Source organism: Anopheles aquasalis, chromosome 3 (assembly GCF_943734665.1).
Source record: "Anopheles aquasalis chromosome 3, idAnoAquaMG_Q_19, whole genome shotgun sequence".
Lineage (NCBI taxonomy): Eukaryota > Metazoa > Arthropoda > Insecta > Diptera > Culicidae > Anopheles > Anopheles aquasalis.
In genome coordinates this window covers 17,526,280-17,552,168 of record NC_064878.1, presented here as the reverse complement: position 1 = coordinate 17,552,168, position 25,889 = coordinate 17,526,280, and the positions used below count along the sequence as shown (strand labels likewise).

The following is a 25,889-nucleotide window of genomic DNA, read 5'->3' as shown; positions in this document are numbered from 1 at the left end:
GGGCGGGCGCCCCGAACAGATTCGATTAGCTGGCCACAGCTTATGCTCCGTCGGCCTCCATGGGGCATGAACTTGAACTACTTCTGTCGCGTTGATGGAGGTGGAAAATGGTCGGAACGGATCGGGTTTTCCCTCTCGGTGTGTCGTGAGTGGCCCTTTGGTGCCCTCGGCCGCACGATACTGACGGATCGCAGGAGATGTAAATGTAACCGCTTGTCGCGCACCCTGCTCGCTGCACCGTGGACACCGACGATAAAGAATCACTTTACAGCCCTCCAGTCTCCTTGGTGGGCACGGCTTGGCGGTGCGCGTGTGGCCACGATCACGGATTGGCTTGAGGAGATAAAAATAAACCAATTTCCAGCTCGCGCGAACTGGCGCGACTTGAAGTGGCCACGGCCAATATGCAACTGCATTCGTAGCGCAGAGTAGCGAAGTGTGCAATTGTGCAATAGTTTACGATCCGCATTATTTTATTACCCCAGATCGGTCGATCGAGATGAGGTCCGGATCAACGAGACACCGCCCCCTTTGGCAAAGCCTTTGCATTCAGATTATGCAAGTGCAGTGGGGTAGGGAGGCGTGCGAGTGTGCCAGTTCGCTTGTCATTTCGCGCTGCAGCGAGTGAAAATTGTGTTAACGCAACCGTGTAGCCACCAAAGCAAACCCGGTTTCTCACTTCACCTCGGTGGCCATTAAACGGTGGCTGTTAGAGGCAGTGCTAATGTCACTGGGAGAATGTGAGGTTGCTGCAGCTGCAGGTGACAGGGCAGTAGTTTATGGTGACATTTTCTACTCCGCGGTGACTATGTATGAAATGCGTGATGCGCAATGAAACCCTTGATTCCAGCTGGCGGCTAATCAGGACAAGAAGTGTTCTTGGAGTGAGTAATTCCAACTTCAAAGTCGAAACTCTACTGCCACGGTCATACCATTGCTCAACCGGGCCTAGTGAGTGAGGGCTAAGGCGCACCCTTGCTAAATGATATGAATAAACACCACGATGAGCACACATTGGGCGTAAACTTCACCCAAAAACCAACAGCTTTAAGGATGGTTTACGCCCTCCAAGCGCTTCGCTTCGGTTACCAGCCACTCCTTCCGGACTTGCTTGTGTATTCTGCGGTCGTGGCTCTCACCTGAATTGTTAATTACAAACGGAAACACTTGGCAACTCCCGCCAACGCAATAGGAAAAGATGCGACTTTCAATTTCGTTACTTCCGTGTTGTTCAAGTTCAAGAGTGCTGCTGACAGCTCCGTGCTAGTGTGAAAGGTATTAAGTAAGGCTTCTTCTTTACTAACGACAATCCGCCCACTGCTGACGGCCCGTGGAGCTGATGACTAGTCGGTGTCAGCACCGTGCCGGATAATCACCCGAAGATGACTGAAGATGACTGACTCCTACGAAGCTGTCACTGGTGGCCGTTGTTCGTTGAACTTGAACGAAGATGAACTCGTCCAGCTCGACGTGGAACCGCGTTCACAGCATACCAATGAGTTACCAACCAGACAGTGATCGAAAGGGATCATTAACATAATGCCACACCTCACTGCGATTGGCTCACGCTCTTCGACAACACATCTCACCATCAGGTCCGCCAGGACGTTCCGATGCGCCCGATCGGATGCTTGATTGCCGATGCGCGACCACGCACCACGCAGACGCCACTCGGAAAGACGCCAAAGAATGTGTCTCGTGTGTTCTGGGCTGACGATCGACGATCAGCTCTTGTGGGCGGCCTGTGTCGGTTTGATCGATTCGATTCCCCGGTCAATTATCCGTGTACCGTGTGGGCACTAATCCAGCTTAGCTAACCGCTGTCGAGGAGAGACCCTAACGGCGAGTCTGGCTAACTGGGCGAAACGAACCGAATTGATCCGGACATTTAACGTCCATTTCATGGCCACGGCGGTGGTCAGTAGAACACCCGGCCGTATCCGAATCCATTGGCGCGGGGCTCGATCATCGCGATCTCCGGCCTTTCGCGCGATGATGCGTGCCTGATGATGCGCGCGTTCGTGCAAGAATGTATAACCGAGGGTGCGATGCCGGGCGATCACGTCAGAGAGACAGGGAAACCGTACTAGGCTTTAGATCGAGCGAAGCGAATCTTATATATTTGTCGGAGACACGGCGCTCTAAGGCGCTAGTCATGCTCGTTTTGAATGCAACTCAGTGGCGCAGTGGTGGCGGCCGATACCCTCGTTAGATCGGACACGAATCACACGGAATCTGGGGCCCCCGGGGGGTGGTGGAAAGGAGTGTCAAATTCCTTTCCCCTGTGCCCTGTGTTTGTGCGCGTGCGCTCGAAATGCGCTCTAGATTCTACGGTCCGGTTCGACAACTTCCGACATCCACGAGCCCGACATCGAAAAGGATCCCACGGTGCTGCTGCTGCTGCTGCTGTTGCTGCTGCTGGTGCCCTCGAAGCACACAATGGTAATGAATTAATTAGCCGCCCACCTCTACCAGCTCACTTCTCTGAGCAGCACCCTGAAGCGAGCGACATTTTGGGCCTCGGAGACTCGGACACGCATTACGCCAATGTTTACGAGGTGTTTTCCATAATATTAGACGCTGTTTATTGCTATAAAGCTCGCTTGCTAAGCCCGCCACGGAACAAGAACGAAGGCCATGTCAAAACGTTGAAATTTATTAATTTTTGCAAATCTTCTTACCGCAGTCCCCACGGGCCGCCCGAGCAGTGTCCCAAAAAAGCAATGACGCCCGAACAATAACATCGCAAAGTTCTCTTCAAGAGTGCGGCGTCCGAATGGATGACTCCCCCCGGGGACAGCCCCACTTAAAAGATGATTGATCAGCTTTCGTGGCCACAGACAGGAGGACGGGAACGAACGGAACGGGGGTGAACACATCGTTGCCAATCCCCAAAGCCGAAGCCGCCAGCCGACATTGACCTCCATTCGCACGACGCGACGGCATGGGCGTCATCATCGTCGTCGCCGGCTGCCAGTTGTTTTTTTATGGAATCGATTTCACTTTCATTTCGACATGGCATCCATCGACCGCACGATCGCCTTGCCATCATGATGTGCCCGCGATGACAGCGAGCCGCGACCGCCTTTGCCGGCGAATGAACGATGAAATCGAACAAAAAACCCGTCCTTCCGGTCGCCTCGATGGCTTTAAATAGACCACAGGACCCACGGATCCAGTTCCCTCCCGGTGGTCTACCGGTGGGGAAGAGGTGGAAGACCGCACACAAAAAAAAAACCGGTAACTCCTGGCTGGGACGCTGGCCATCTGGGATCGCCGGCGATTTTATGCCATTTCATCTTAATGATTTATTAATGCAACCAGAGGGACCCTTAAGGGATGATGAAGATACCCCATGCTGAAGGCCAGAGCAAAAGCCCATTAAAGGATCTGATGGCCTTTTGCCCGGGGAAGGCCCTTGATAATGTCCGATCATTCCGATCAGGTCGACCAAGGTACCGATGATACTGGGACGCAGGGCTTGTGTGCAAAAAATAAAAAATAAAAAAAAGTAAAGAACTGGACCAACTGAAGGACTCGCCGGGTGCTCCTCCTTCTCTTCCTGGGTCCTTGACTGACTGCGTGGCCTGGCCTGGCCCGGAACTCGCATCTCGGGCATCTCGTGACGCTCTTAATCCACCTACCTTCTGGGACCTAACCTGCGGCTGCATAGCACCGACAACAATTGCTCATAATTGGCACACGAAAAGCGCGTCACAGAGCGAAGGTGAACCGCTTTCGGACAGCAGCAGCAGCAGCAACATCAGAAGAAGCATTAAGATGTGGCTCAAGCGATCGGGGATGATCACGCGAAAGCCACAGGAGCGGGAGCGCCTTAAGCAGCGGCATCGGACAACAAAAGAGACGCGCCAAGACATCACCGAGGACAATCGACGACGGGGGGACGGAGGGAGCCAGGTCGGACACGCCAAAAGGGTAATCCGACCGCACCGGACCGGACGGACGAGGTCGCGCATGCGCAATGCGGGCCACCGGGTCAGCAGGTCACGCGGAAGTGCCACTACCGCGCGGGCACAACACTTCCGCGTTCACGCGGTGGCCCCTTCTTCTTCTTCTTCTTGTTCTTCTCCACCGAAAGGGCCAGGAGTGTCCGCGAGGTTGAGAGGAGCGGGGCATTTTGTCTTAATTCGATTGCCATTATTATCTTGAGCCGAGAGCTCAAGGAGGCGGTTCGTCTGCATGTTTATGCAGGCTACCACATCGCCGCCGACAGGCAATTACAGACACTACGTTAAGCACTTCCTCACTCTCGGGAGGGTGTCCCAATAATTGCGAACATTGCGTTTGAAGGAGAGGAAGGAAAGGGAGCCAACGAGTGTCCTTCACAGCCTCACGCGGGGTCTCTCTTCACCGAGCACAAAGGCAAAAGGGCTCTCGGTCGATTGTTGTTCCGTTCTATTATTATTATTGTCTACCGATGTCTTTAACAACCTCTTCGGCGTTTGTCTACCCGTGTGTGAGTGTTTGTGTGCGTTTGAAGGAGTGTTTTTTGGAGGATCTCATGCACTCGTCTAATCGTTTTTAATGCAAGCGTCAAGGTCTAGTACATGCTCTCAGATTAGCGTTCTTTTGATGGCAGCTTGTTTTTTATTGTTAGATCTTGAACTCACAACACCAATGCTGTGCTGTAAAGGTAAGTACATGCAAGCAACAATCATTGATGGTAAACTATCATTCAATTAGCAATTGACTGTCATTTGATGCATTGCTTGTTGTTGAGGTCATATAATGATCTTATTGTAGCCTTTGGTCCGTAGTATGGATGAATAAGTTGAAAGGAAGTTGCATTTTTGAAACATTTGAGAAAAATTGAAACCATCTCTATAGGAATTTCTAGTCCTGCTAGATAAGCAAATGATTGCAGAGCAATAAAATGATTTCATTGGCACTTAATACTTACTAGAAAGTAATGTAAACGTATGTTATATTAAGAACTCACAGTGTTTAAAAATGCATTCGTGTGAAGGCACCTCTTACTGTGTGGTCGCATGTCGCATCCCACCCCGTTTTCATTCATAGATTCGTTGTTATTTGGTGCCTAAATATGGCCACTAACACTCTACTTCCACACCATCACAGACGGCCTTCGAGTGACCGATACTCAGTGAAGAGGGCCGATCGGGCAAAATGGGGTCAAAGTTTCTGACACCCCGAATGGACCGTCCTCTGTCCCCCTCCTCGGGGGGGTGCGGCACCTCGATCGGTCGCTCGATCGCTCGATTGTCAAATTTGTTGCCAAATAAACACACCAAAAAGGCGTATGGCACGCGCTCGCAACCATATAATACCGATCCGTCCGATGCGTCCGATCGATTGCTGGATGCTCTGCCTTTGCGTTAATGAAGCTCGTTAACAGCACCTCTTCCAAGGTCACCAGCTGGCCAGCTGGTTCAACTCGGACTTTCGGGCATTCGACCCCCTCGGTGGAGACCGTTTCGGTAATTGCAGGTGAGGTGTGGTGTCGCGGTTTGAAAAAGGTGCAAGACCAGCAACAGGCCAATTAGCATACTGCTGCGAGTGCTTGCGATTGCTGTGGTCATTCGACGATCGGCTATTAGCGCCTGCCTCGGTGCTTTTGAAGAACGAGATCGCACGCTGTGAGAGGCGTTGCCGGAGAGATGGTCAACGATTGCCTTATTGAGGTGTTCTGTAAATAGACCCCAGGGAGACTGCTGCTGCTATGCTGAAGGCCTTCCAAAGAAAGTGAAGACACTCTCGGACCTCCTTCTTTTCCACCGATTTCGAAGCGTTTCCGTGGTGTCCTTCAAGTAGCATTTCAGGAAATCACCGGCAGCCAGCGTAGCGTAATTCGAAGATGCATTGCGTCGACGTCGATCAGCATCGCGTAGAGGCAAGCGAATTGGCTATCATTAGAGGGTAGAGTGAGCAGCAGCAGCAGCAGCAGCAGCAAGGGGGTGTGCACACCGCGGTGCAACGCAGCTGATGTGATTACGCATTCCACTACTGCGTGCAAATGCAAATGCCAATCATTTACATACCGGGCTTCTCGATTACTCAATTTATATTCCTATCACCCAGTGCCTGATGATTGAAATGTATCAATGTACGACGAGCACTTAGCAGACGTGTCCGCACTCCCTCCTCTCGGAGTCGTAATCGTGTTTTTTGACAAACTTATTGAGGTTGAATTATGTTAGTTACCTTTTCCCTAAGTAAAAAGCATTAATATTAAAAACACAACACACCTCGTGACACCATCGAGCATCGATTCGGGGAGCCTTCAAACGGCAAACCGATTAGTGAATCATTATGAAGCGTAATTAATGCAGTACAATTAATGATAATTATTCCATTTCAACTTCATAAAATATACACACAAACACTAACTCAAACAGTAAAATCGTTTAAAGCGAGAGAAGTAACAGCGAAAGTTGTTGTTTGCAAGCGTCCGTGCTACTGATACCGAACGTTCCAAACACTCGAATGCACGCGACTGGTGGTCATCATGCATTATTCAATACGAAGCCCCCGAAAGCCCGCGTGATCCCGCGCACCTTGGCTGGAGCGTTGAGCGGCGTTAACTCATCATCGACTCGGCACTGCACGCAGCCACACCACTCCACGACCCCTGGTAGGTCCATCTTGGGGCATTTCTTTCAATTTGCTAAATGTCCCTCTCGCATCTCGTGCATGCGCCGGTCAAAAATCACAACGCACAACGCACAACGCACAAAGCAAAAAGGCTTCATTACTGACACGCGACCCGGAGGACGATGAGTCCTTTAGCGAGCGCCCGAGCGGGCTAATGAAGTAAAACTCCCATTAATCAGCGCGAAATGACGTATCATCATTGGGCAAGTGAGGTTGCACACGGGTCACGAACGCGAACGCTGCACGGTCGAAAGGATGCCCGCGCGCAAGAAGAAAGCCCCAGCGCTTCAGCGATTAATCATTGTCTTCTATCTGTATTGTTGGGTGTCCGGAGAACGCATCCCAAGGGGGGGGGGGGGGGGCATTCGTGCAAATGACTTGCAATTACGTGCGTGGAAGGTCCTCCTCCTCTTTGCCACGGGATGCACGGATCACGGATAAACCTTCGAAGGTGGTGGCTTCCAACCGGGAAGACGAGACGATCTCGGGTGTCTCGGCAAGACCTAAAAACCCGATAGCATCGCGACACCTCCGTAGGTTGCAGGTCGAAGGTCAGATGCAGATTATGGCCTCCGACGGGACCGGCAAGGCGATCCATTAGCCACGATCGCCCGGCACTGTATCACTGGCGAGCGAGCGGGCAAAAAGTACGAACGAAAGAAGGAAACTGATCGTGCGACCTAACCGCTAAATGGTGTTCTGGGAGTTCGATCGTTGTTGTCGCTGTTCGCTCGAGCGTCGGCCACGATTAATTGCTTCATCAGGAGCGAGCGCAAAAAGGAAGACACCGCCGCCTGCAGCCGCCAATCAAATGGCAACAGGATACGATACGGGTATCGCCTTGAGACAGCACCGTCGGCCAAGCGCTATCGGCAGATCGGAAGATCGCTGATCAGTGGTGGTGTTGATCGGCGGAAGATCAACGATGGTGGGCGACGTAATTTGTAGCTTCGGTACTGGCAATTTGCCGGAACACGAAACGATCGGAACCAAGAAGAACCTTAAGAAGACGGCGTGGAGTTCCTTAGCAAAAGGCCACGAGGCCATCGGTGTTGGGCTCTGTTGGGATATTGGGTCAAGGATGCGCTGGGCGGGTTCGGTGAGGAACGTCGCCGTCGTCGCCGTTCCGTGCCCTAAATCGCCACCCAGCTTTACTCGGGTGCTCAAGGGTCACACGGGTCGAAACGATCTGTGGCCGCGCATCGCATCGACTAAGCAGAGATCCGTGAGGTGGTCCACCAAAAGGGAGGGTCACGTTTTGAGCTTGGGTGTCAATTTACAAATTGTAGAATTTAAAGCGACGATCCGCTGCTGTGGCAACAGCAGCAGCAACCAGCAAACAATGCTACAATTGGAGGCACACTCCCCTTCCGAATTGTGGCGTAAAGCCCTGGGAGCATTCGGAATGGAACTGAAACAAATGGATCGTTGGTCATGTTTTGATAATGCCGTCTAATGGTCTGTGAGCTCGTTCCGAGTGGAGTTGCGATGGCATAATAACCAGTTGCATCCCCAGTGTAACCAAAAACGACCTCTCGGGCGAAGTACTGGACATCATTCGGTGAAAAAACGGCCCCCCCCACGAGAGTCTCTGTTTGTTTGTTTTTAATCCATAAAGTTGTGCGGATTTCTCCCGTGATTACGACATGATCTTTACGGTAGCCGGGTTGGTAAGATGGTTGGTGTAGCGTTAGACAGTGTGCGCGAATCATCATCGCAGCGAACTTACCATCATTAGGTCGCCACTTTCCAAATGCTTTCGCATGAGGATCGCGGCCATGTTTTCCTCATCCTGGTAGATGTCACCGAAGGAATCGGCATCCTGCGGTTCCGGGTCCTGAAAAAATGGAGAAAGAGACGCAAAAGATTGATTAGAAAAGTCACCGAGGGCAATTAGTGTGCGGTTGCTGTTGATGTGAATGTGATTTGCCGACAAGCGCCACCGCGATGGAGGTTGATGCACCGTTAGAGCGCAGCGTACTGAACGCATGCGCAACTCATCCCGAAGGGCCAATTCGATCGATCATGTCTTCAGTGCATCTGTCATCGGAGCAGCCGATGTCGGTACCATTCGGTTCGGATGCAATCGGAGCTTCTAAATGTCAATCGCTCTCGGCAGCGTTCTATGATGCAACGAAACCGAACGCATCAAAGAAAGTCAATCCACAGGCCACCCCCCGGGGGGCAAGGTGAAGTCCCATTGACCTACGTGTTCTTGTGGGTCCCCCCGCCGGGAGAGTGACCAAACTAATCGCCAGTCCCGTGAGATACGTCCTCGATTTAGATGTTGCATAATACCGCTGACTTCTGTCACTCTGGAAGGTCGCCACGGTGAGGCAAGTGACGGCTACGGCATCACTGCTATGGCATATTTATGATGTCCTCGATCGTCACGAACCAGCCAGGGAGAGGGGGAGAGCGAAACAAAACAACAAAATCCACAGGGGATCATGCCCCGGTAGCACACTATCGCGACGTGTATCTTGCGGTTCGTCGGTTGACTAACCCCCGCGAGAGTGACCGCCTGGAGGCAGGTGAGTAGCCTCCGCGGCGACCGGAGCAAAGAATGCTGACAACAAGATGGATCGTTTGACGTCAAACGCGGTAAAGATGTCACGAATGCAGACCGCATACCGGATGGGCTAGAGCAGCAGTAGCAGCAGCAGCAGCAGCAGCAGCAAGAGAGCCTTATGCCCAAAAAAAACCTCAGAAACGATGATGGTAAATTCGGAGCAGACAGACACCTTGAACGATCTGTAGCGTATGGCCTCGAAAGCACGCTCTCTCGAATGCCGCCTGGTGCACTGGCGATTAGCGTGTTTCCTGGTCACGTCGGAAAGGTTAGTGATCTTAACCTTAAACTGTGCCCAACGAACCATTGGGCAGCGTTTTAGTCTAATGGGAAAAGGAGGAATCCTCGCACAAAACCCGCGCTACCGTTGACGTCTGTGGAGCGAAGGTTATGTTCTAGATCGATGGATTCACGTCAATGGAATTAATGTAGCAAAGCGCCGCATCAGCTAATTGCTAGTAAGGCTCCCGGTCCGTTCTTTTCGACCTTCCTTCGACCATCTTTGGAATGATTAACGAGCGGAGCAGTGACATGCTGAGAATAGAAGGTATAACTCTAACTACTCCTGTAGAAGCGGTTATATTCCAAGTATTGAACATTGTATGTCATCCATGGACTGACATCCACTAGGATAACTCCATGATGAAAGTAACAATTTCCAGCATCACGACTCTGCAGTGATTGACAGTACAGAGGAAGTCATCGGGGCCTTCGCCTTAAGGTTCGCCGTGAATGAAAACCCGGATCTAACCACATCACAAGCCTCTGTGTGCCCGTGGTACACGATTGACCGTGGATTGCAGCGCAAACCGAAGTTCACGTTCGAGTTCAAGCGAGATGGCAACCAATTAAGCCAGCTAGCGGGCCAGCCATGCACTTGCCGATGCCACCTTTCGCCACCGGAACATTTCACTTTATCTGACACATCCTCATGTGTCCGCGCCACAAGCAACCGGCATCACCACCACCATTGTTTGTCCGGACACTCTGTTTGATGAAGCAATAGTGTAGCAAATTAACCTATCATATTGTGATGAACTGGCCTCCAGTAGACCGGTCCAGACGCCGGACTCTGGCCGATAGGAGGATCGGGAACAAAAGGCCCAAGACCCAACACATCCGGCAGGCGGCTATGAACTTGACATTTCATACCATCCGGGGGCCCTCTAGGGCTATGGCTAGCGAATTGTTTGCGCAGATCGTGTCAATGGCGCTTCCGACAAGTTCCGACAGATCAGACAAAAGGAAGTACAGACGAACGGGGACGAAGAAGTATGCGAGTAACTAACCTCTCTTCAGCTATCAGGGTCTATTCACGATTTCCTTCCGCATTCAGCGGACATTGGGAGCGGACAGCGGACTCAATTCCACCGCAAAAATCGTGACCAAAACTAAACATAGGAATGCTCCGGTCTAGTTGAATCCGCATTTCAAAGAAGTATTTTCAACGCTTAACATTCGGGCGTAACTTTCATTCCGGACACTCGATCAAGTGGTGAAGCTGGTCCGTCTCTCTCTCTCTTTCATCTCCAGACGCACCACCGGTGAGATGATCTCTTCACCTACGCCTGGGAGTCACTTCCTATGCGAAATATGTAACACAAACTCCACCAGTACTCCAATGCTCGGAACTTGGATCTACACGCGATCCACAGCAAACGAGAGGCGACGTTTCCCCCCCCCCCCAAAAAAAAAACATCTCCAGTCGGATGCTCCAGCCAGTGATGCTGGTGGTGGTGGTGAAAAGCCAGATGATGGCTTTTACTTTCCCGCTTGCGAAACCTGCTTGCAGCCAGCACCATCACCAGGGAACCGCGGCCACACTTCCGCCATTTCCGCAACCGAACCGAGGGGGGTTACAGGTTTCGCTCTCGTTCGCACTCCACACGCTCTCCCGAAGGCGTTCGCTAACCCATGAAAGGGAGCCCATACTTTTACGCCTCCTCAAACCGGACCGGACCATCACGACGCTCGGCTATTCAGTGGAACCGGCACAGAATGTGACGGCATTATGGGGGTCCGCGCCGCACTTTCGTTTTCCGCCGACCAACCAGCCTGTCAGCCGGAAGACGTGGTAGACGTGGTGGAAGCTGTGCGCCATCGTCATACGGGTGGCCTCCTCTAGCAGCTCCACGCGACAGCGGCTCTTCCGGTTACCCGTTTGCCAGCAAATATGGCTCCCGATATGGTGGGAGCCTCCGGCGTGGAGGAAATGCGCGTGTGTTACCGCATCGTGAGAGCACTCGACGTGGTGGCACCCAACCAACCTGCCACCAACCTGTCGGTCCAATTCGCTTCCCACAAGAAGACGCCGAGTGATAAGCGCCGGCGGGGAGGGGGGGTGAAGACTCATTTGTGGAGCACCTGGTACCGAGTACCGGAACCGGAATGTCAAACCATTCTCAGGTTGTGAGCGACCCTCCAACGTTGGCCCATTGTTTCAATTCAAGGCAGACGCTTTTTTGGGAACCTTTCCTTGGGATGTTCCTTGGGCAAGTGTTAAACTTGAGACACGTGTCTAGCTAGTTAGTCAATCAGTTGCCTAAGAATTGTTGCTCCAATAATCCAACCTAATACCAGGTTCTTGGACAACGTCTTGTCCTTTGTGCTTGTTATCATTTAACGAGGGAGTATAGACTTGTTCGTTCTACCAATCGGACACCAAACGGATAATCAGTTGGCAATAATAATAAAAAGGCGCAGCAGTCACAACGTGACTCAAGCGGGCCCCGTGGTTGAAGTAATGTGTTACCAAAGTCATCTACCCGTACTTAATCACCCAACAATAAACACTTGCTTATCAGATCGCATCGCCATCGCCACACCGGTTGCCTTACCGCCGTGCGAACTGAAATGCCGCAATTTCCATTTAATATTGTTGTCCTATTGTCTCGTCCCCTTCCATGGATATACACACCATTCCAGGGCTCCGGGCTGGAAGGGCCTGGTAGTAACATGTGTTTTAGTAGCTGCCAACAGCCATGTTACTGTCGTCGTCCACCTGTGTGCGCTTGCTGGTCACCAGTGACTGGTGACAAAAAGGGCAGCAATTAACACTTGCTTCCACAGGCCCCTCTCATTTGCGTAAAGTCTCCTCGGCCTTTAGCGCTCTCAGCCAGTTCCTGCCAGGTTTCTGTAACGGACAGGCCATCGGCAATGGCACCCACTCCACTACAGTGACTGTCCGCAGGATGTAATTTTACATTTGTTGCCAGAGGCACACAACGAGCAAAATCGGTGCCTCCCATTTGTGATGTTCGCTCCCGGTAATTGATGGTGCGCTCCTAAAAGAGCGCAAGTGGTGCATGTCCAGCAGCCGCCATCGTGATGCTGCTGCTGCTGCTTATGCAACAACTACCGATCGCCGGTGACAGTGATCCTTCCACATTCTAATCCAACCTTCGCCAAGGTCGCTAGAACGACGAGACCGGAATGAGACCACGACCGCACTCTGTTTCCGTCGACTGCAACGGCACAGATCAATCACTTCGCAAGGGATAACGCGCCCGGTTCTAGTGGCGCCGCGTCCGTCCGGACCATTAGATGCTGCCCACACGTGGAAGCATTCCTCAAGACCGAACTCCACGGTTCCAGCGAAGGGTTTGGTATGTTTGTGCGCGCAGAACTACAAAACGAACCACTTAGAACGGGCCCGCAATGGCAAGGTTGTTCTAGGCCACGGATACTCTGGGTCCGGATTGTGTGTACTGAGGCTGTGCTGACGACTCAACTTGTAAATGAGATATCCTGCAGCTGCTGCACCTGTTCCCCCCCCCCCCCTTGCAGTCCAGTGCGCTTCGAGCGCGGATCGGGAGTGGCAGCCCACCGCAGGCAGCTGATGCTGATTTATGACTAATTCTATTCGATTCTAAGGCGAACGAAACCTGTTCCAACGGGCGTCACCAAGATCGTGCGGATCGAGTGTTAAGGTCACCGGTGGCCGAGGGGGTGAGGGGAAACGGAGCAGCAGCTGCTGATAGTGGCCTTCTCCACCCACCAGTAGCCCCTCCCCTTCTCCTAGAGCTAGTTCTGAGTCAAGTGCTTCTACAATTAGCATTGACGCGAGCGGGCGGCCGTCTGTTCAAATGGTTTAAATGGGCTGGTTTCAGAAGCCGCTGCATTACCGATCGCCGATCGCCGACCGCTCGCTCTGCACACAACAACAACAACAACGCAAGGACGCGCAGAGGCCGCGGGTGGGGTGGGAATTGTGCATTTATTTATGGATGCTGGATGATGAACACACCAAGCGACACAGAAATAACCACCGACACCTTCCCACCTGCGGTTGGCCTTGAGTGATCTCTTGCACACACCAGGCGCGATGAGACGCGGTTGTAGATACATAAACACTACAGCTCGGACGCCCACCCCCCCCCCCCCCCGGGAATGTCCGAGATGTCACCAGGACCGGACCTTACCGGTGTGGCCGAAGCGTGATACGCCGCGCGGTTGTTTATGCATTTATCGCGGGTTGGAAGCAGCTCACGCGCAGGAGATGAAGCTGTCAAGGCAGCCAGTTGGCCTGTTGTTTGTCGAACGTTACGCATCGGACATCGGACGGCGGAGGATATCAATTGAAAAACCTGTCCCTACTTCCGATGCACTCCGGTGATGGGCCTGTGAGACCAAACCACAAAGAGTGAGTCGCAAACGAAACGGAACAACACTTTATAGCTCAATCGAGCATAAAGCCAGCCCCGGGGGGGGGCCGCGTGTGGCCAAACCAACCATGGAAGCATAACTAAGTGAAAAGCGCAGACCCTTGCGCAACCTTCGTTCGTTCGTACAACAATGGACTGTCAGCTCTTCGAGAGGAAGAGAGAGAGAGACCGCTCCATTGCATGTCGCCGCTTAACAGCCACCGTCATAACTGTCCGCATGAATTTACAGCTCATGCATCTCTCGAGAAGGTTCACCATTATGCGTTTTGCTTGAGCGAATTTGGAGCGATTCGATGGTGGAGACGAAGACGAACGCTGCTCGACTGGTAAGCTTCATTGATTTCGACTTAAGAGGCTTAACGATTAATGTCGCATTCGTTTCGATTGCCCCGCTACTATTGTTTGCCATTTCCGCGAGATGGACTCAATGGAGCGGAAATGAACATGATCAGCGCGCGTGTGACACATTGACGCATTGCTTTCGGACCAAAACCTTGACCACCGCAAGGCTTGAAGCGAGGCTCACGAGCGTGTGTGATATGCAGCCTAAGCGCCTGAAAAAAGCCACAGAAAAGAGCAACCACTAAAGATGAATGGATGTCTTCTATGGTGGCGACCTCCCTAGCTACCATCACGATGACAGCGCGCATCCGAAGGCGATCTAACCGCATGAAATGATGTCACCGTCACCAGCCGATCGCCGTCAGTTTGGGAGGCCAATTGGCTGAACTCATATTTTGAATCAAACAATCACCTCGCGACAGACGACGGCGACTATGAAGGCGAAACGAGGGCGCGAAATCGTTGGCTCGATCGATCGATGCACTCCAAAGAACCCGGGGAGGTGACAGATGGACACGTTCCTTAGATCTGAATTCGTTTTTGGTCTCATCCTTGCGGTAGCGCGAGCGAACGCTCCGGACCTTGGCATTCGGATTCGTTAGTTCCGCTGCGTGCAGAGCCGAGTTTCCTCTCACTCTCCTGATGAAGATTGATGCCAATGATTATGTGGTGGCTCCACTGTGGTTCCGGAATGAAAACCACAACTCGACACACGCTCGCATTCCCTGCAAGAAAACCGGAATTCAAGAGCACCGGTGGTGATCGGTGGAAACTTCCGCCCAAAAAACCAATTGGAACGACGTCCACAACGTCCGAAGTGGCTGCTGGCGGCTGCTCGGATTTATGGATTGGAACCATACCCTTCCGGCTGTTCCGGCGAAGATGAGCTGAAGCGCGGGACGGAGATCATTACGGTCATCACCGATCGATCGATCGGACATTACGAAACGACGACGACGATACCGAGCTGGTTAGTTGACGCTTTCGTCCACTTCCGTCATTCCGTGCCGTGCAAACGCGACATCAGTGTGCAGAGTCAGTGAGCCACACAGGGCGCACTGGGCTGCACTTCACTGGCGTCACTGATCGTTCACTTCCGTCCGCACTTACTGACTTACTGGCCCCCTGTGCCGCAATCCGTGTGCGTACTACCGGACACCGAGTATCCGATGACGACGAAGACGATGCGGCGTACAAGTAATAGGAGGATCTCCTCTTTCGTCTTCCGGACAATAACCGGGTAGCCCAGCGTAAAGTGACATAATTATGCCGTGGTGGCCCTATGTTTTGCTCCTCTCCTTTTTTCTTCTTCCTCTCTTGTCTTGCATCTTCGATCAGCTCTGGTCAGCTGATTGGTTGGTTGGTTGGAAAGTGAAAACCTCTCGTAATGGATCAGGCGATCGGTGAGTCGGATTATGGCGTCATTGGAACACATGAGTGTGGGCACGATGACAGCTAAGGTGGCAGGACTGCACGGTTCTAAGGCACGGTCGTAAGGTAGTGTTTGTTTACCGAAACCTTGAGTTCTTTAGACTGGTCTGCTTAGAGCGTCACCTCCAATTGTACTTTTTGAGGCGTGAATGTAGTGCTACTGCTGCTAGTGTTAAGCAGTGTTTGTGTTCGCGAGGCTTAAAGTTGACTTCATTTTTGCCGTGTCATTTTATGAAATGAGCCGTTGGTGCGCTAATCTGACGTACAGAATCTATTCGCCTATGATGTATTGTCACCCTCAAGGATCGAGCTAGTTCGTTCGCCGTATTCGCGAGATCATTCTTGATCACGCTGCGATCTATTCTACGTCAAGCGATACTTTTCGACTTCAACGCCAACAGCAACTCACAGACTTGCGCAGCGGATAGTGCCTGCCTTACAATACACGTCACAATCGTGCTGTGCTGTCCATCGAAAGATCACGATTTTCAATCTTCCGGGGATCGCATGACCAGACAAACTAAATTGCATAATCCCCGGGCACCGGTGGACAGCAACTAAAACCAAATGGAAAAACCTCGTCACAGCATAAATCGATCGAGAGGGTGAACTCATCACAGAGACGTAGCGCGGAAAAACTATCTGGCCCTCTCTTAGCACAAAAAGCTCTCAGCTTCCGTGAGATGCCGGACTGGAAAATTGGGTCTCGCGTCTCGATCGCGTCAATTAAGCGCTAAACAAAAACACCCAACCCCGCCTCCCTCTCTCTCTCTCTCTCTCTCTCTCTCTCTCTCTCTCTCCGCGGATCATTATGTTGTAGCAAACGATGGGATCACGTCATTAGTTTGTCCGGCACGGTAAGCACGGCAAAAAAAAACTAACAAACAGATATCTGGCAAGCAAAGTCAAAGCAAAGTTCCCTTTTTAGTTGGCGCATCGGAACGCAAGACATAATGCGGCCATATTAACGAGCAGCAGCAGCAGCAGCAGCAGCGAACTGAGCCGATCAATGGCGTAGTGGCGTAATGGTGGAATGAGCGGAAAGCTCGTGCACCCACCCCAAACGGAAGTATGGGACCGACAGTGAGAAACGGACGCGATCGACCGACTAGTGAACAACCCACTGGTATTTGAGGTTGAGATTCCATGCTCCAGCAAAAGAATGCGCTCACAACACGCAGCAGCACATCGTTTGCAACGACATTTCGATCAAATTCCTCATGTTGTCAGTAAACACCTGATGATCGCCGGTTTACTCCAAATTCTGCGCGTACAACAGTGCAAATCACGATCACCAGCATCAAATCTTCTCTCATCTCTCTAACTTCAAAAAACGGGTCGGAAGCTTTGTAGTGCGCTTGGCAGATCCAATCAGGAAACTGTCAATCTGACAAGTGATCACCTGTCATTAATCCTCACTCTACGGCTGCTACTACTTCCTCGCGGCCCACCACTACTCTAATTCCATTGTTTGTAGCTTAACTTAAACGCGCGCACACACAGGGGAGAGACACAGTTCGCGTGACCAAACACGCCTGCCTGTGTAGACGTGTGCACAGCAACGTGCGCCTTTACACAACAAACAACCGAATAGAGCGCACTCCGCTCTGTACCCGTGCCCGACAAAAGGCGAAATTGGTTGGGAAAAGAGTAAATCCGTACCGATTACACAACCTAACGACCAATTGATTTGCTTCGCTCTACTTCCACGGCACAGCTTTACCAAGCTATTCCTTTTGCTGGGTCGTTCCCAGCACCGTTCGCTGGTTGTAGTGGTAGGCAAAACGGTAAGTAGTAGTTCCTTGTTTACCCATTACTGCGCCACAGCATTAGCTCTTCATCTTGCTGCCATTGATAGCAGTAGCTACAGTTCCGTTACCTTTTACCTTCGTTTTATCTATAACCGCATTAAAGATACGGCTTCATTAGGGGGAAGATACTCGAGATACTGCGAGGTTCGCGAGCTGCACACACAGCCACACACTCACTCAGCGTGAATTTAATTTATTTGCCAACTTCACATCGAATCGAGTGCTGAGTCGCTGCGTGGCAGCGCAGGTAACAAGCAGATAGCCGCCCTGTCGGATGAAGACGGATTTTAATTTATTTTGTTTGTCACGATCGCCCCGCAGGCAGCAGCAGCACGCGCAGTTTTTAGTCGTTATCGTTTGACCATTTGATGGCATTCTTTTAGTCGCTGATCGTTTTTGCGCCATCGATAAAGATCGGATCGGTGCTTTTTGTGGTCGCATAATCAGTTCAGTTTTTTTTGGAAGAAGCCGCAGGAACATTGAGGACTTTAGGGGTTCGCGTAGAAAGAATTCGATTAAGCCTTCCAACGACAATAAATCTTATCGCGTCCAGTACCCAAATGTTGCTGCGAAGTGGCAGTCCTGGCAAAATACGAAAACAGTTAATAAAAAAAACCCCAAACACGGAAGGGGGAGGAACCGTTTTGACTCATCTTCCCCCGCCCCGATTCGACCCACCACCGCATCGGAAGGTTTCGCCCGAATCTGCATTCATATTTCTCTCTAAGACTCCACCGTCCCGCCTCTGGCCACCTGAGCGGGACACGCAAACACACTCCACCACCACCACGCAACAAGTCGATGATTTCCGCATGCAGCAGCAGCAGCAGCAGAGAGCTCGGCGCGTAAGATTGATTTCACGATAAGCCGGAGGGGCCTGTGAAGGCCAGGACGGCCATTAAATAAGTATATGCCTATAATCACAAATATTGTGTGCCACACACACACCAGCACACCAGCACACCATCCAGCTAGTGTCATCAATCGGCCAACGCGAGGTGTGGAATGATTCATTCCCGCACATTTCAACCACAAAATCGATCAACCCCGAAACGATTCACCCTCCGCGCGCATTAGCATAAGTGGAATCCAAAATTGTTTCGTCTACCGAATCATCCTCCCTTCCTTCCTTCCGTTCGAGCCCTTTTCTGGTCTGTCAGACACCCAAGAGATCCAAGGACCAGCGAGCTGCGCGGTGCGTGGATCCCTTTTCAGCTTTAAGGTGACCCCGGGAGGACAACCGAGATCAAAACATGTAATTTATGCTCTTCCGTGCGCGTGCGCACGCCATGGCTGCGGGTGTTCCGCGTGCCACCTCAGTTTTTATTTTTTTATTTTTCGGGGGGTCAGCATCACATGAATGAAACCAAAGCATAAATCACCTTCTCTGTATGCCAACACCAGCTGCCCGTCCGATCGATGATCGATGCTGACAGGTGCTGCGCAAACCCAGTCGCCTCCGCCCCCTTTTTCGGAGCCCACCCCCCCCCCCCTGTCTTCGAGTGAACCTTGCCGCAGGTGAGGATCACGGCCAAGGCGAATGCACGCCAGCCAGTCAGCCAGCGAGCGCGAATATCTAAATATCATTTCCATCATCCAGTCACTGGGTTCGGAATCGATTAGCTGGCAAATCGGCCAGCACCCTGAAAGACACATTAAAAAGGACGCCTTCATCACCGGGCGCGAACTGTGAATGGACCGACCGATCGCCCTCGTTGTTGGCACCCTCTCCTTGGCCTCCGGCCACGTGATTAAGGTTCACAACACCCGGGCCACCACGGCACAGTCGAAGGACTGTCACCACTCGGTCGGTCACCACTCGGTGATGTGACGCTCTGCAAAGCCTCAGAATCGACAGTCCGACAGGGGTCCGATGGGGGGAAATTAATCCCTCCACATGCACATGGCAAACAGGCAAATGTATGTCAACGACACAGCACAACACTGAACGATTTACGGCCTCATGTCACGGGTAGGCAGGAAAGGAGAGGAACTGACATTCTCCTAATGGACGCTTGACACGGAACAACACGGAGTCAAATGAGGTGCCCCGGTCACCTCCCCGGGGTTGGTTTCAATGACACACTACATTACGCCGGATTGGATCTCCTCTAATGTGTTCTAATGCAACGCGGAGGATGTTGTTCTTAAGAACAGAGCGCAAAGGAGCATATCAGCAGCCAAGGGAGCGCTGATGGTCTACCCGTCAGATCCGGCGCTAGATTTCGCAACAGTTCTTGACATACATTGTCGCCTGTACACCACACTACACCAATCGCCATCGGTCAACATTCCTAAGGCCATCCGGGGGACTAAACAAATAACAACCGTGTTGCAGCCGGATTAAACGGTACCGTCTGACGGATCAGTCTGTACCGATCGTACCGCAGTACAGTCAGTAGCATGTTGTTGTTGCAGCCACAAATCTCAAGTGCGCGCTCTCTCTCTCTCTCTTTCTGTGTTGGACTTGTTGGACCCTCAGAAATTAGAGCAACAGTGGCTCTGCGCAGGTGCCGATGTGGAGGTGAGTTGAATTATTTAAATTATAAATTAAATCAAACGTCGCGGAACCTCAGCAGCTGATCAGGATTCAGGCCAGTGAATCAGAATTGCGCTCGCAGAACAGAACAGAGTCGGGGGGGCCCATTGCATCAGCGGAGTGTGAGTCCACGGAGCGTGCGACCCAGAGCACTTGCGAGGCGATATTTAGAGCAAGCGAACGAGGCGCCCCAGGTCCATTTGGACTCCAAGGGTCCGGTGGTGCGACCTTCAAACTAATTACACCTGGTACGTATGCGTCTGCAGTAGCCAACGGAGATTGAAGTATGTGTGTATTTGTCTTTGAGGGCGCAATCGATCGGTCGGCGAATGTTGGAGGTCCTTGAAGGGCTCTAACCGCAGCTGGGCCAGTTGGCGCAAGAAATCGGATTCAAGCCATCAATCAAGTGACGATCGCGAGCACCAAGTAGCAACCGATCGAGTGGCCATTCGCTGACGAAATTGCTGACTTAATTACAATGCATCATCATCACGGTGGTGTCCAGCAACCAAACACATTTGGCACTCCGGAAAGTGACCTCCCCCTAGACTTACCTCATCGTGAATCTCCTCGTAGACCAGACCCTGCGTCGAGTTTGGGTCCGATCGGACGTTCCACATGCGCAGCGAATGGGCCGCACCACCACGCAGCAATCCCTCCGTCTTCCGGAGCGTCAGATTGACGTTCTCACCGAACGCCTCGAACGATACCCGGTGCTCATCGATGTCGGCTATGCTTGGGCCACCGACACCGCCGGCCGGACTGGACTTGAACTGACCGGCCGGTCGCTTTGCCGGCAGTTCGCTCACCTTCTCGGTGAACCGCACCTTACTGAGGTCCTTCTTCACGTGCTGATGGTGTTGCTGCTGATCGGTGCTGGTGGTGGCGTCACTGACACCATTCGGCGCAGCACCGGTCTCGATGCTACGTTTCCGCCGCCGACTGACCACCGTTGGTTGGTTGGTGTGATGCTGTAGCTTGATCAGCTCGTAGTGTGGCACCAGATCGGGATGATCCACATGGAACACCTCCTGCAGCTGTGCGCTGCTCATGTGACGGTGAATCTGAAAACGAGAGAGAGAGGAACAGAGATCTTTAAATATCCTGAAGGAAGGTTTAATGAATGCGAATGCTACTAATTGGAAGGAAGGTGAATGCAATGCTGCACAGAATAGGACCGACACTGGGCCTTTTTGAAAGGTTAACGCGATGACGCCCCATTAACAACAAGATTATCGCGGTGGACACTCTGTACTCGTGCGCAGAACAACATTTTTACAATTCCAATTCCGCGGAGTTGCATGTCTCAGAATTGCCAACTCAAACCATGTCATTTCTGCTTCTAAGGAGCTCCTAAGCAGTCCTAAGCATGTGCGCACCACTGATGCGGATGAATAAATTATGTCTTTCCACCGGGCACTCTAGAGACCGCGCTCTGCGATCTCGAACTGGATCTCGAAACGCGCTCGAAACGCTCGCTAAGCTCTCGCTAAGCTCTATTTCGTAAAAGTGCGTTTCAGTCCCCATCGTGGACCAACCAGATGCTTGAGTCAGCAGCAGTAGCTCGACGTGTTAATGGACCATTTGTTACGGATTCAAATGTAGTCACCGTCGCTTACAGCACTACGATCAGATACAAGGGGCGAGGGGCAAGTGGTTACGTCGGTCGGGCGAGCAATCTAACGCAACACCAACCCACACGCCGATAAGCGAGGCGGCGCAGGCGTGAGCGCAATTGTTCTCCGCAAACACTCGGCGCTACTGGGTGACGATCGACCTTGCACACGCCTATGCCTTGAGGGAGCCACTCCAAACCCACCCAGGTGTTGGGGGTTGGGTGAGTTTGCACGCAACACAGTGAGCTGAATGAGCAGGAGATGGGAGGTGAATTTTTGGGGTGGCACATAGGAAGGGAACAGGTTCAGCGGTCGCGCAATTCCTTTTCAATCTCATTTGTCCTTCGATGTCGCTTCGTGGTGGTATCGTATTTCGCTTCTGTTTCTATGCTAAACAGGTGTGGAAGCGAAATGAGTCGCCGAAAAAGTGGTTCTTCTAACAACGGAAACAAAGAGTTCAAGAAGGAGCAATCCAGTAGCAGACATGCAAACTCGAGTCGAGTCGAGAGACAACGGAATCCCGGAAGGACTCTCGTGGCAGGTAACGAAACAAAAAAAAAGGAACGGACAAACAGAAGCAGTAGCAGCGAGTGGGTTGGTGCGTAACCTTCAGCGGCATCGCAACATCGTTTCCGCCTGGCGTAATTCGCACCTCGCCCAACCTACCGACCGGCCAGCCCCTTCCCCGGGAGGTCATGCAAGGTGTTGCTGTGCGCTGATAAGAAATTCACACACTACGCCGATTGCACCAGTGAGCTGATGCAGGTGGTGAGGGGAAAACTGTACCCAGCCCCAAACACAAACATCTCTATTCTCTCCTAGAGCCGCTAGACCAAGCCTCTGTGTGTGTTCGAGCGTGCTCGTGCGCGCTCATCGAGGTCAATTATCGCGTCAACCGCGGGAATTATGCAAACCGCGGGGAAGCTGTGAGGATTGGGGGGGGAGAGGGAAGCAAAAAATGTATTCACAATTCATCCCCCAACGTGATAATGTCGGTTAGAAACGGTTTGGCTGGTGTTTCGTTTCAATTTGCAGTGAATGAAAACAAGAGACTTCAATGAGCGAACTTTGACGGGCAAGTGACGAACCTTTTTTAGGAGCAAAATCAACGAAAAATAAGTAGCTAAAGTCCACTGAAGGCTCGAACGTGATAATGTCGATTAGAAACGGTATTTACTGGAATTTTGGTTCATTTTTTAGTGAATGAAAACAAGAGACTTCAATGAGCGAACATTGACGGGCAAGTAACGAACCTTTTTTTGGGGCAAAATCAAGGGAAAATAAGTCACTGAAGTCCACTGAAGGTCCGAACGTGATAATGTCGATTAGAAACAGTATTTTCTGGAATTTTGGACCATTTTTCAGTTAATAAATACAAGAGACTTCAATGAGCGAACATTGACGGGCAAGTGACGAACCTTTTTTGAGGGGCAAAATCAACGGAAAATAAGTCACTGAAGTCCACTGAAGGTCCGAACGTGATAATGTCGATTAGAAACAGTATTTTCTGGAATTTTTGACCATTTTTCAGTTAATAAATATAAGAGACTTCAATGAGCGAACATTGACGGGCAAGTGACGAACCTTTTTTGAGGGGCAAAATCAACGGAAAATAAGTCACTGAAGTCCACTGAAGGTCCGAACGTGATAATGTCGATTAGAAACAGTATTTTCTGGAGTTTTGGTTCATTTTTCAGTTAATAAATACAAGAGACTTCAATGAGCGAATATTGACGGGCAAATGAAGAACCTTTTTTGGGGGCAAAATCAAGAGAAAATAAGTCACTGAAGGCCCGAACGTGATAATGTCGGTTAGAAACGGGTTTTCTGGAATTTTGTTGCATTATGCAGTGAATAAAAACAAGAGACTTCAATGAACGAGTACGCGACGAACCTCGGTTTTCGGCGGAAATCACGCGAAATGAGTCACAAAAGTCCACTGAAGGCTATCTGTTACTGCACTAAATTCTTGGTACGAGCGTAGCATGCGCTGCTTTCAAATTAGACCAACATAACTGCACGCTTGCACGTGATATTACGAAGCAAAACGGCCTCGAAACGGTCATGCTCACGTCATTTCATTTGTTCCACCAAAGGGCCTCTGCGGTCTGGATTTCGCGTGATTCCGGGCGACCCTCATGCGTGCCCCTGATGACGTAACAAAAAATACTCCAATTTCATCGAGCAGAAGAAAAGAAAACACACGACACACGCGCGCGGCCCATTGCTGTCACTGTCACTGCGATGTCACATAATTGGCTGCGTCCGCGACGATCGCTCGCTCACCGGTGCGCTCGATCGAGGACGCTCGGAATGCTCCGTTGCTCCTTCGTTTTGCACGATGATACAGAAATATCTTCCAAACCTTCCAAAAATGGGTGCCGATTACTGCCGGCTGATGCGAATGGTGCGCGACGGCGTCATGCTTTGGCTGACAGCAGCAACGCGTCGCGATCAGGTGATTTACGCCCTATCCTCGCCGTATGTGACGCCGGAGCGGAGGGCGCATAATCATCGCCGCCGCGAGCTAGTGATCATTATGCCGTACAAATCGGGAGTTCATTAAATGTTTCCACTAAGGACATTACAGGTGTAACGAGATGCCGGTCAGCCGGCATTACGTACTTTGCGGCCTCTGGTACGTACGAGCATGAGCGAAAAGGTGCAGCAGCAGAATGTTGTTGAGTTCTCTGAAAAGCTCCTCCACCAGCAGCTTGGTTTGAATCTAATAAACAGATTGTTCTCAAAAGTTGCCCAGAAACAAAGCGTTTTGATAATAAAATCAGCGGCCTTTCATCGCGCAAACTTCGTGAAGGACGAATCTATTTTTAAACGTACTTGACATTAACCCAAAAACCTGGCCCCCTGCTCCAGGATAATTGGACAAGTTTTTGAGCAACAAAAGGGTAACACTTCCTTCACGGCAAAAAAAAACCAGTCTCGATGGAAGACGGCGGGCTCATTACACCTAACCTAGACCCAGACCTGCCTGTGTGCGCTGTGGCCAGTAGCCTTCGATGGAGCGCAAGGTGGATGTCCTTCTCTGCTGGTCAGCGCATGTGGAAATCCTTGCGAGTGCGCACCCCAATTCGGGTTCGATCGGTATCGCCCTCCACTAAGTCACTATCGCTATAGGAAGCACACCATAAAACTGGTTCCGGAGCTACTAGTGTGTACATCTACACATTGAGATCTTTTTAAAAATAATTTCCCAAGGAACACTTTAAAGTTGAAGTCTCTCAGAGCATACGATGAACGAGATAGCTTCTGCTGGAGAACTACAACGCTACAGTCTTCTCTGTGTCTGTAGACGTTTCACACATCTGCTCGAAAACAGAGATGTTAATCGGTTGTCGTCCTGTAGCGTGCTCCACGATCACGATGACAATGTACCCTCCATTCTCGAGTCGCACGGCCACACATTCGTCACGCGCCGTGTCGTGACTAGCGCATCACCGGAGCGACCCGGGCACGAGCGTGTACCCCAGACTTCCGCTATCAAAGGTAGTGCGTGTAAGGCGCGAGGAAGAAGCAATTAATTACCGAACCCCACCGGCCCCCCGCGGCCGCTGAGGCGCCAGCTCTCGATTCTCGTCGCTTTCGGATTAAGACATTTGGCGCGCGCGCGTTTGGAGGGTGGGGAATGAGGCCTACCAGCGCACCGTGACAGATGGCCGGCATCGGAGTTGACATCTTACTCCGGTGCAGAGCACGATACTCCTCGCGTCGTCCCCGATAACAAGACAAGCCAAGGTTTTTGGCCTTTATGCAGCAAATCACAGCCACATGGTTCGGTGTCCACCTGAGGAGGGCCCCTAAGGGGAGTACCCGCCGAAGGGCTGATAGATAATTATGGGAAAACGGGAAACCAATCATTGACTCGCCGGTCATTGCTGTTGGACAGATTACTCAACCACGACCGGTGCCTGCCGGGCTGCCGAACGGTCTACGAAATTCGATTGAGAACCGGACGAGACATCGCGTTGCATCGCGAGGGGGCCAGTAATTACCCCGTGCCAAGGGTGGGTTTCGCTGCCATCGCATTCTCAATGACATCGCGATCTTGCGCGGTGATCCGGTGGCCAGCGGCGGCGTGATGGGCGCAGTATTTATCGTCGAAATGGAACCATAAATTTGTACCGATGATTGCCAGGCCAGGAGTCATTTGTTAGTGATTGGAATGAAAGCAGTGGTTGCAATGTTTGTTTTGCACAGCTTTTTTGTTTACCAAGTTGTTTTACAAAGTTTCAGTGACAAATTGTCGTCTAGCCGTGAGCACTT

The 25,889-nt window shown here is 51.5% G+C and overlaps 1 protein-coding gene across 12 annotated transcripts in view; it reads right to left on the bottom strand.

The window, feature by feature from the left end:
- Positions 1 to 25,889, bottom strand: part of LOC126576121 (venom metalloproteinase 3) — a 92,155-nt gene that overhangs the window by 39,025 nt on the left and 27,241 nt on the right. For all 12 annotated transcript variants that reach the window (XR_007608294.1, XR_007608295.1, XM_050237237.1 and 9 more), the window contains 2 exons: positions 20,547 to 21,056; positions 8,363 to 8,470 (listed from right to left, as the gene is read on the bottom strand). Coding sequence is in view for 10 of the 12 variants with exons in the window: in XM_050237237.1 (XP_050093194.1) it covers positions 8,363 to 8,470; positions 20,547 to 21,056 (618 nt within the window). In the remaining 2 variants the exon portion in view is untranslated. The remainder of the gene's footprint in view (positions 1 to 8,362; positions 8,471 to 20,546; positions 21,057 to 25,889) is intronic.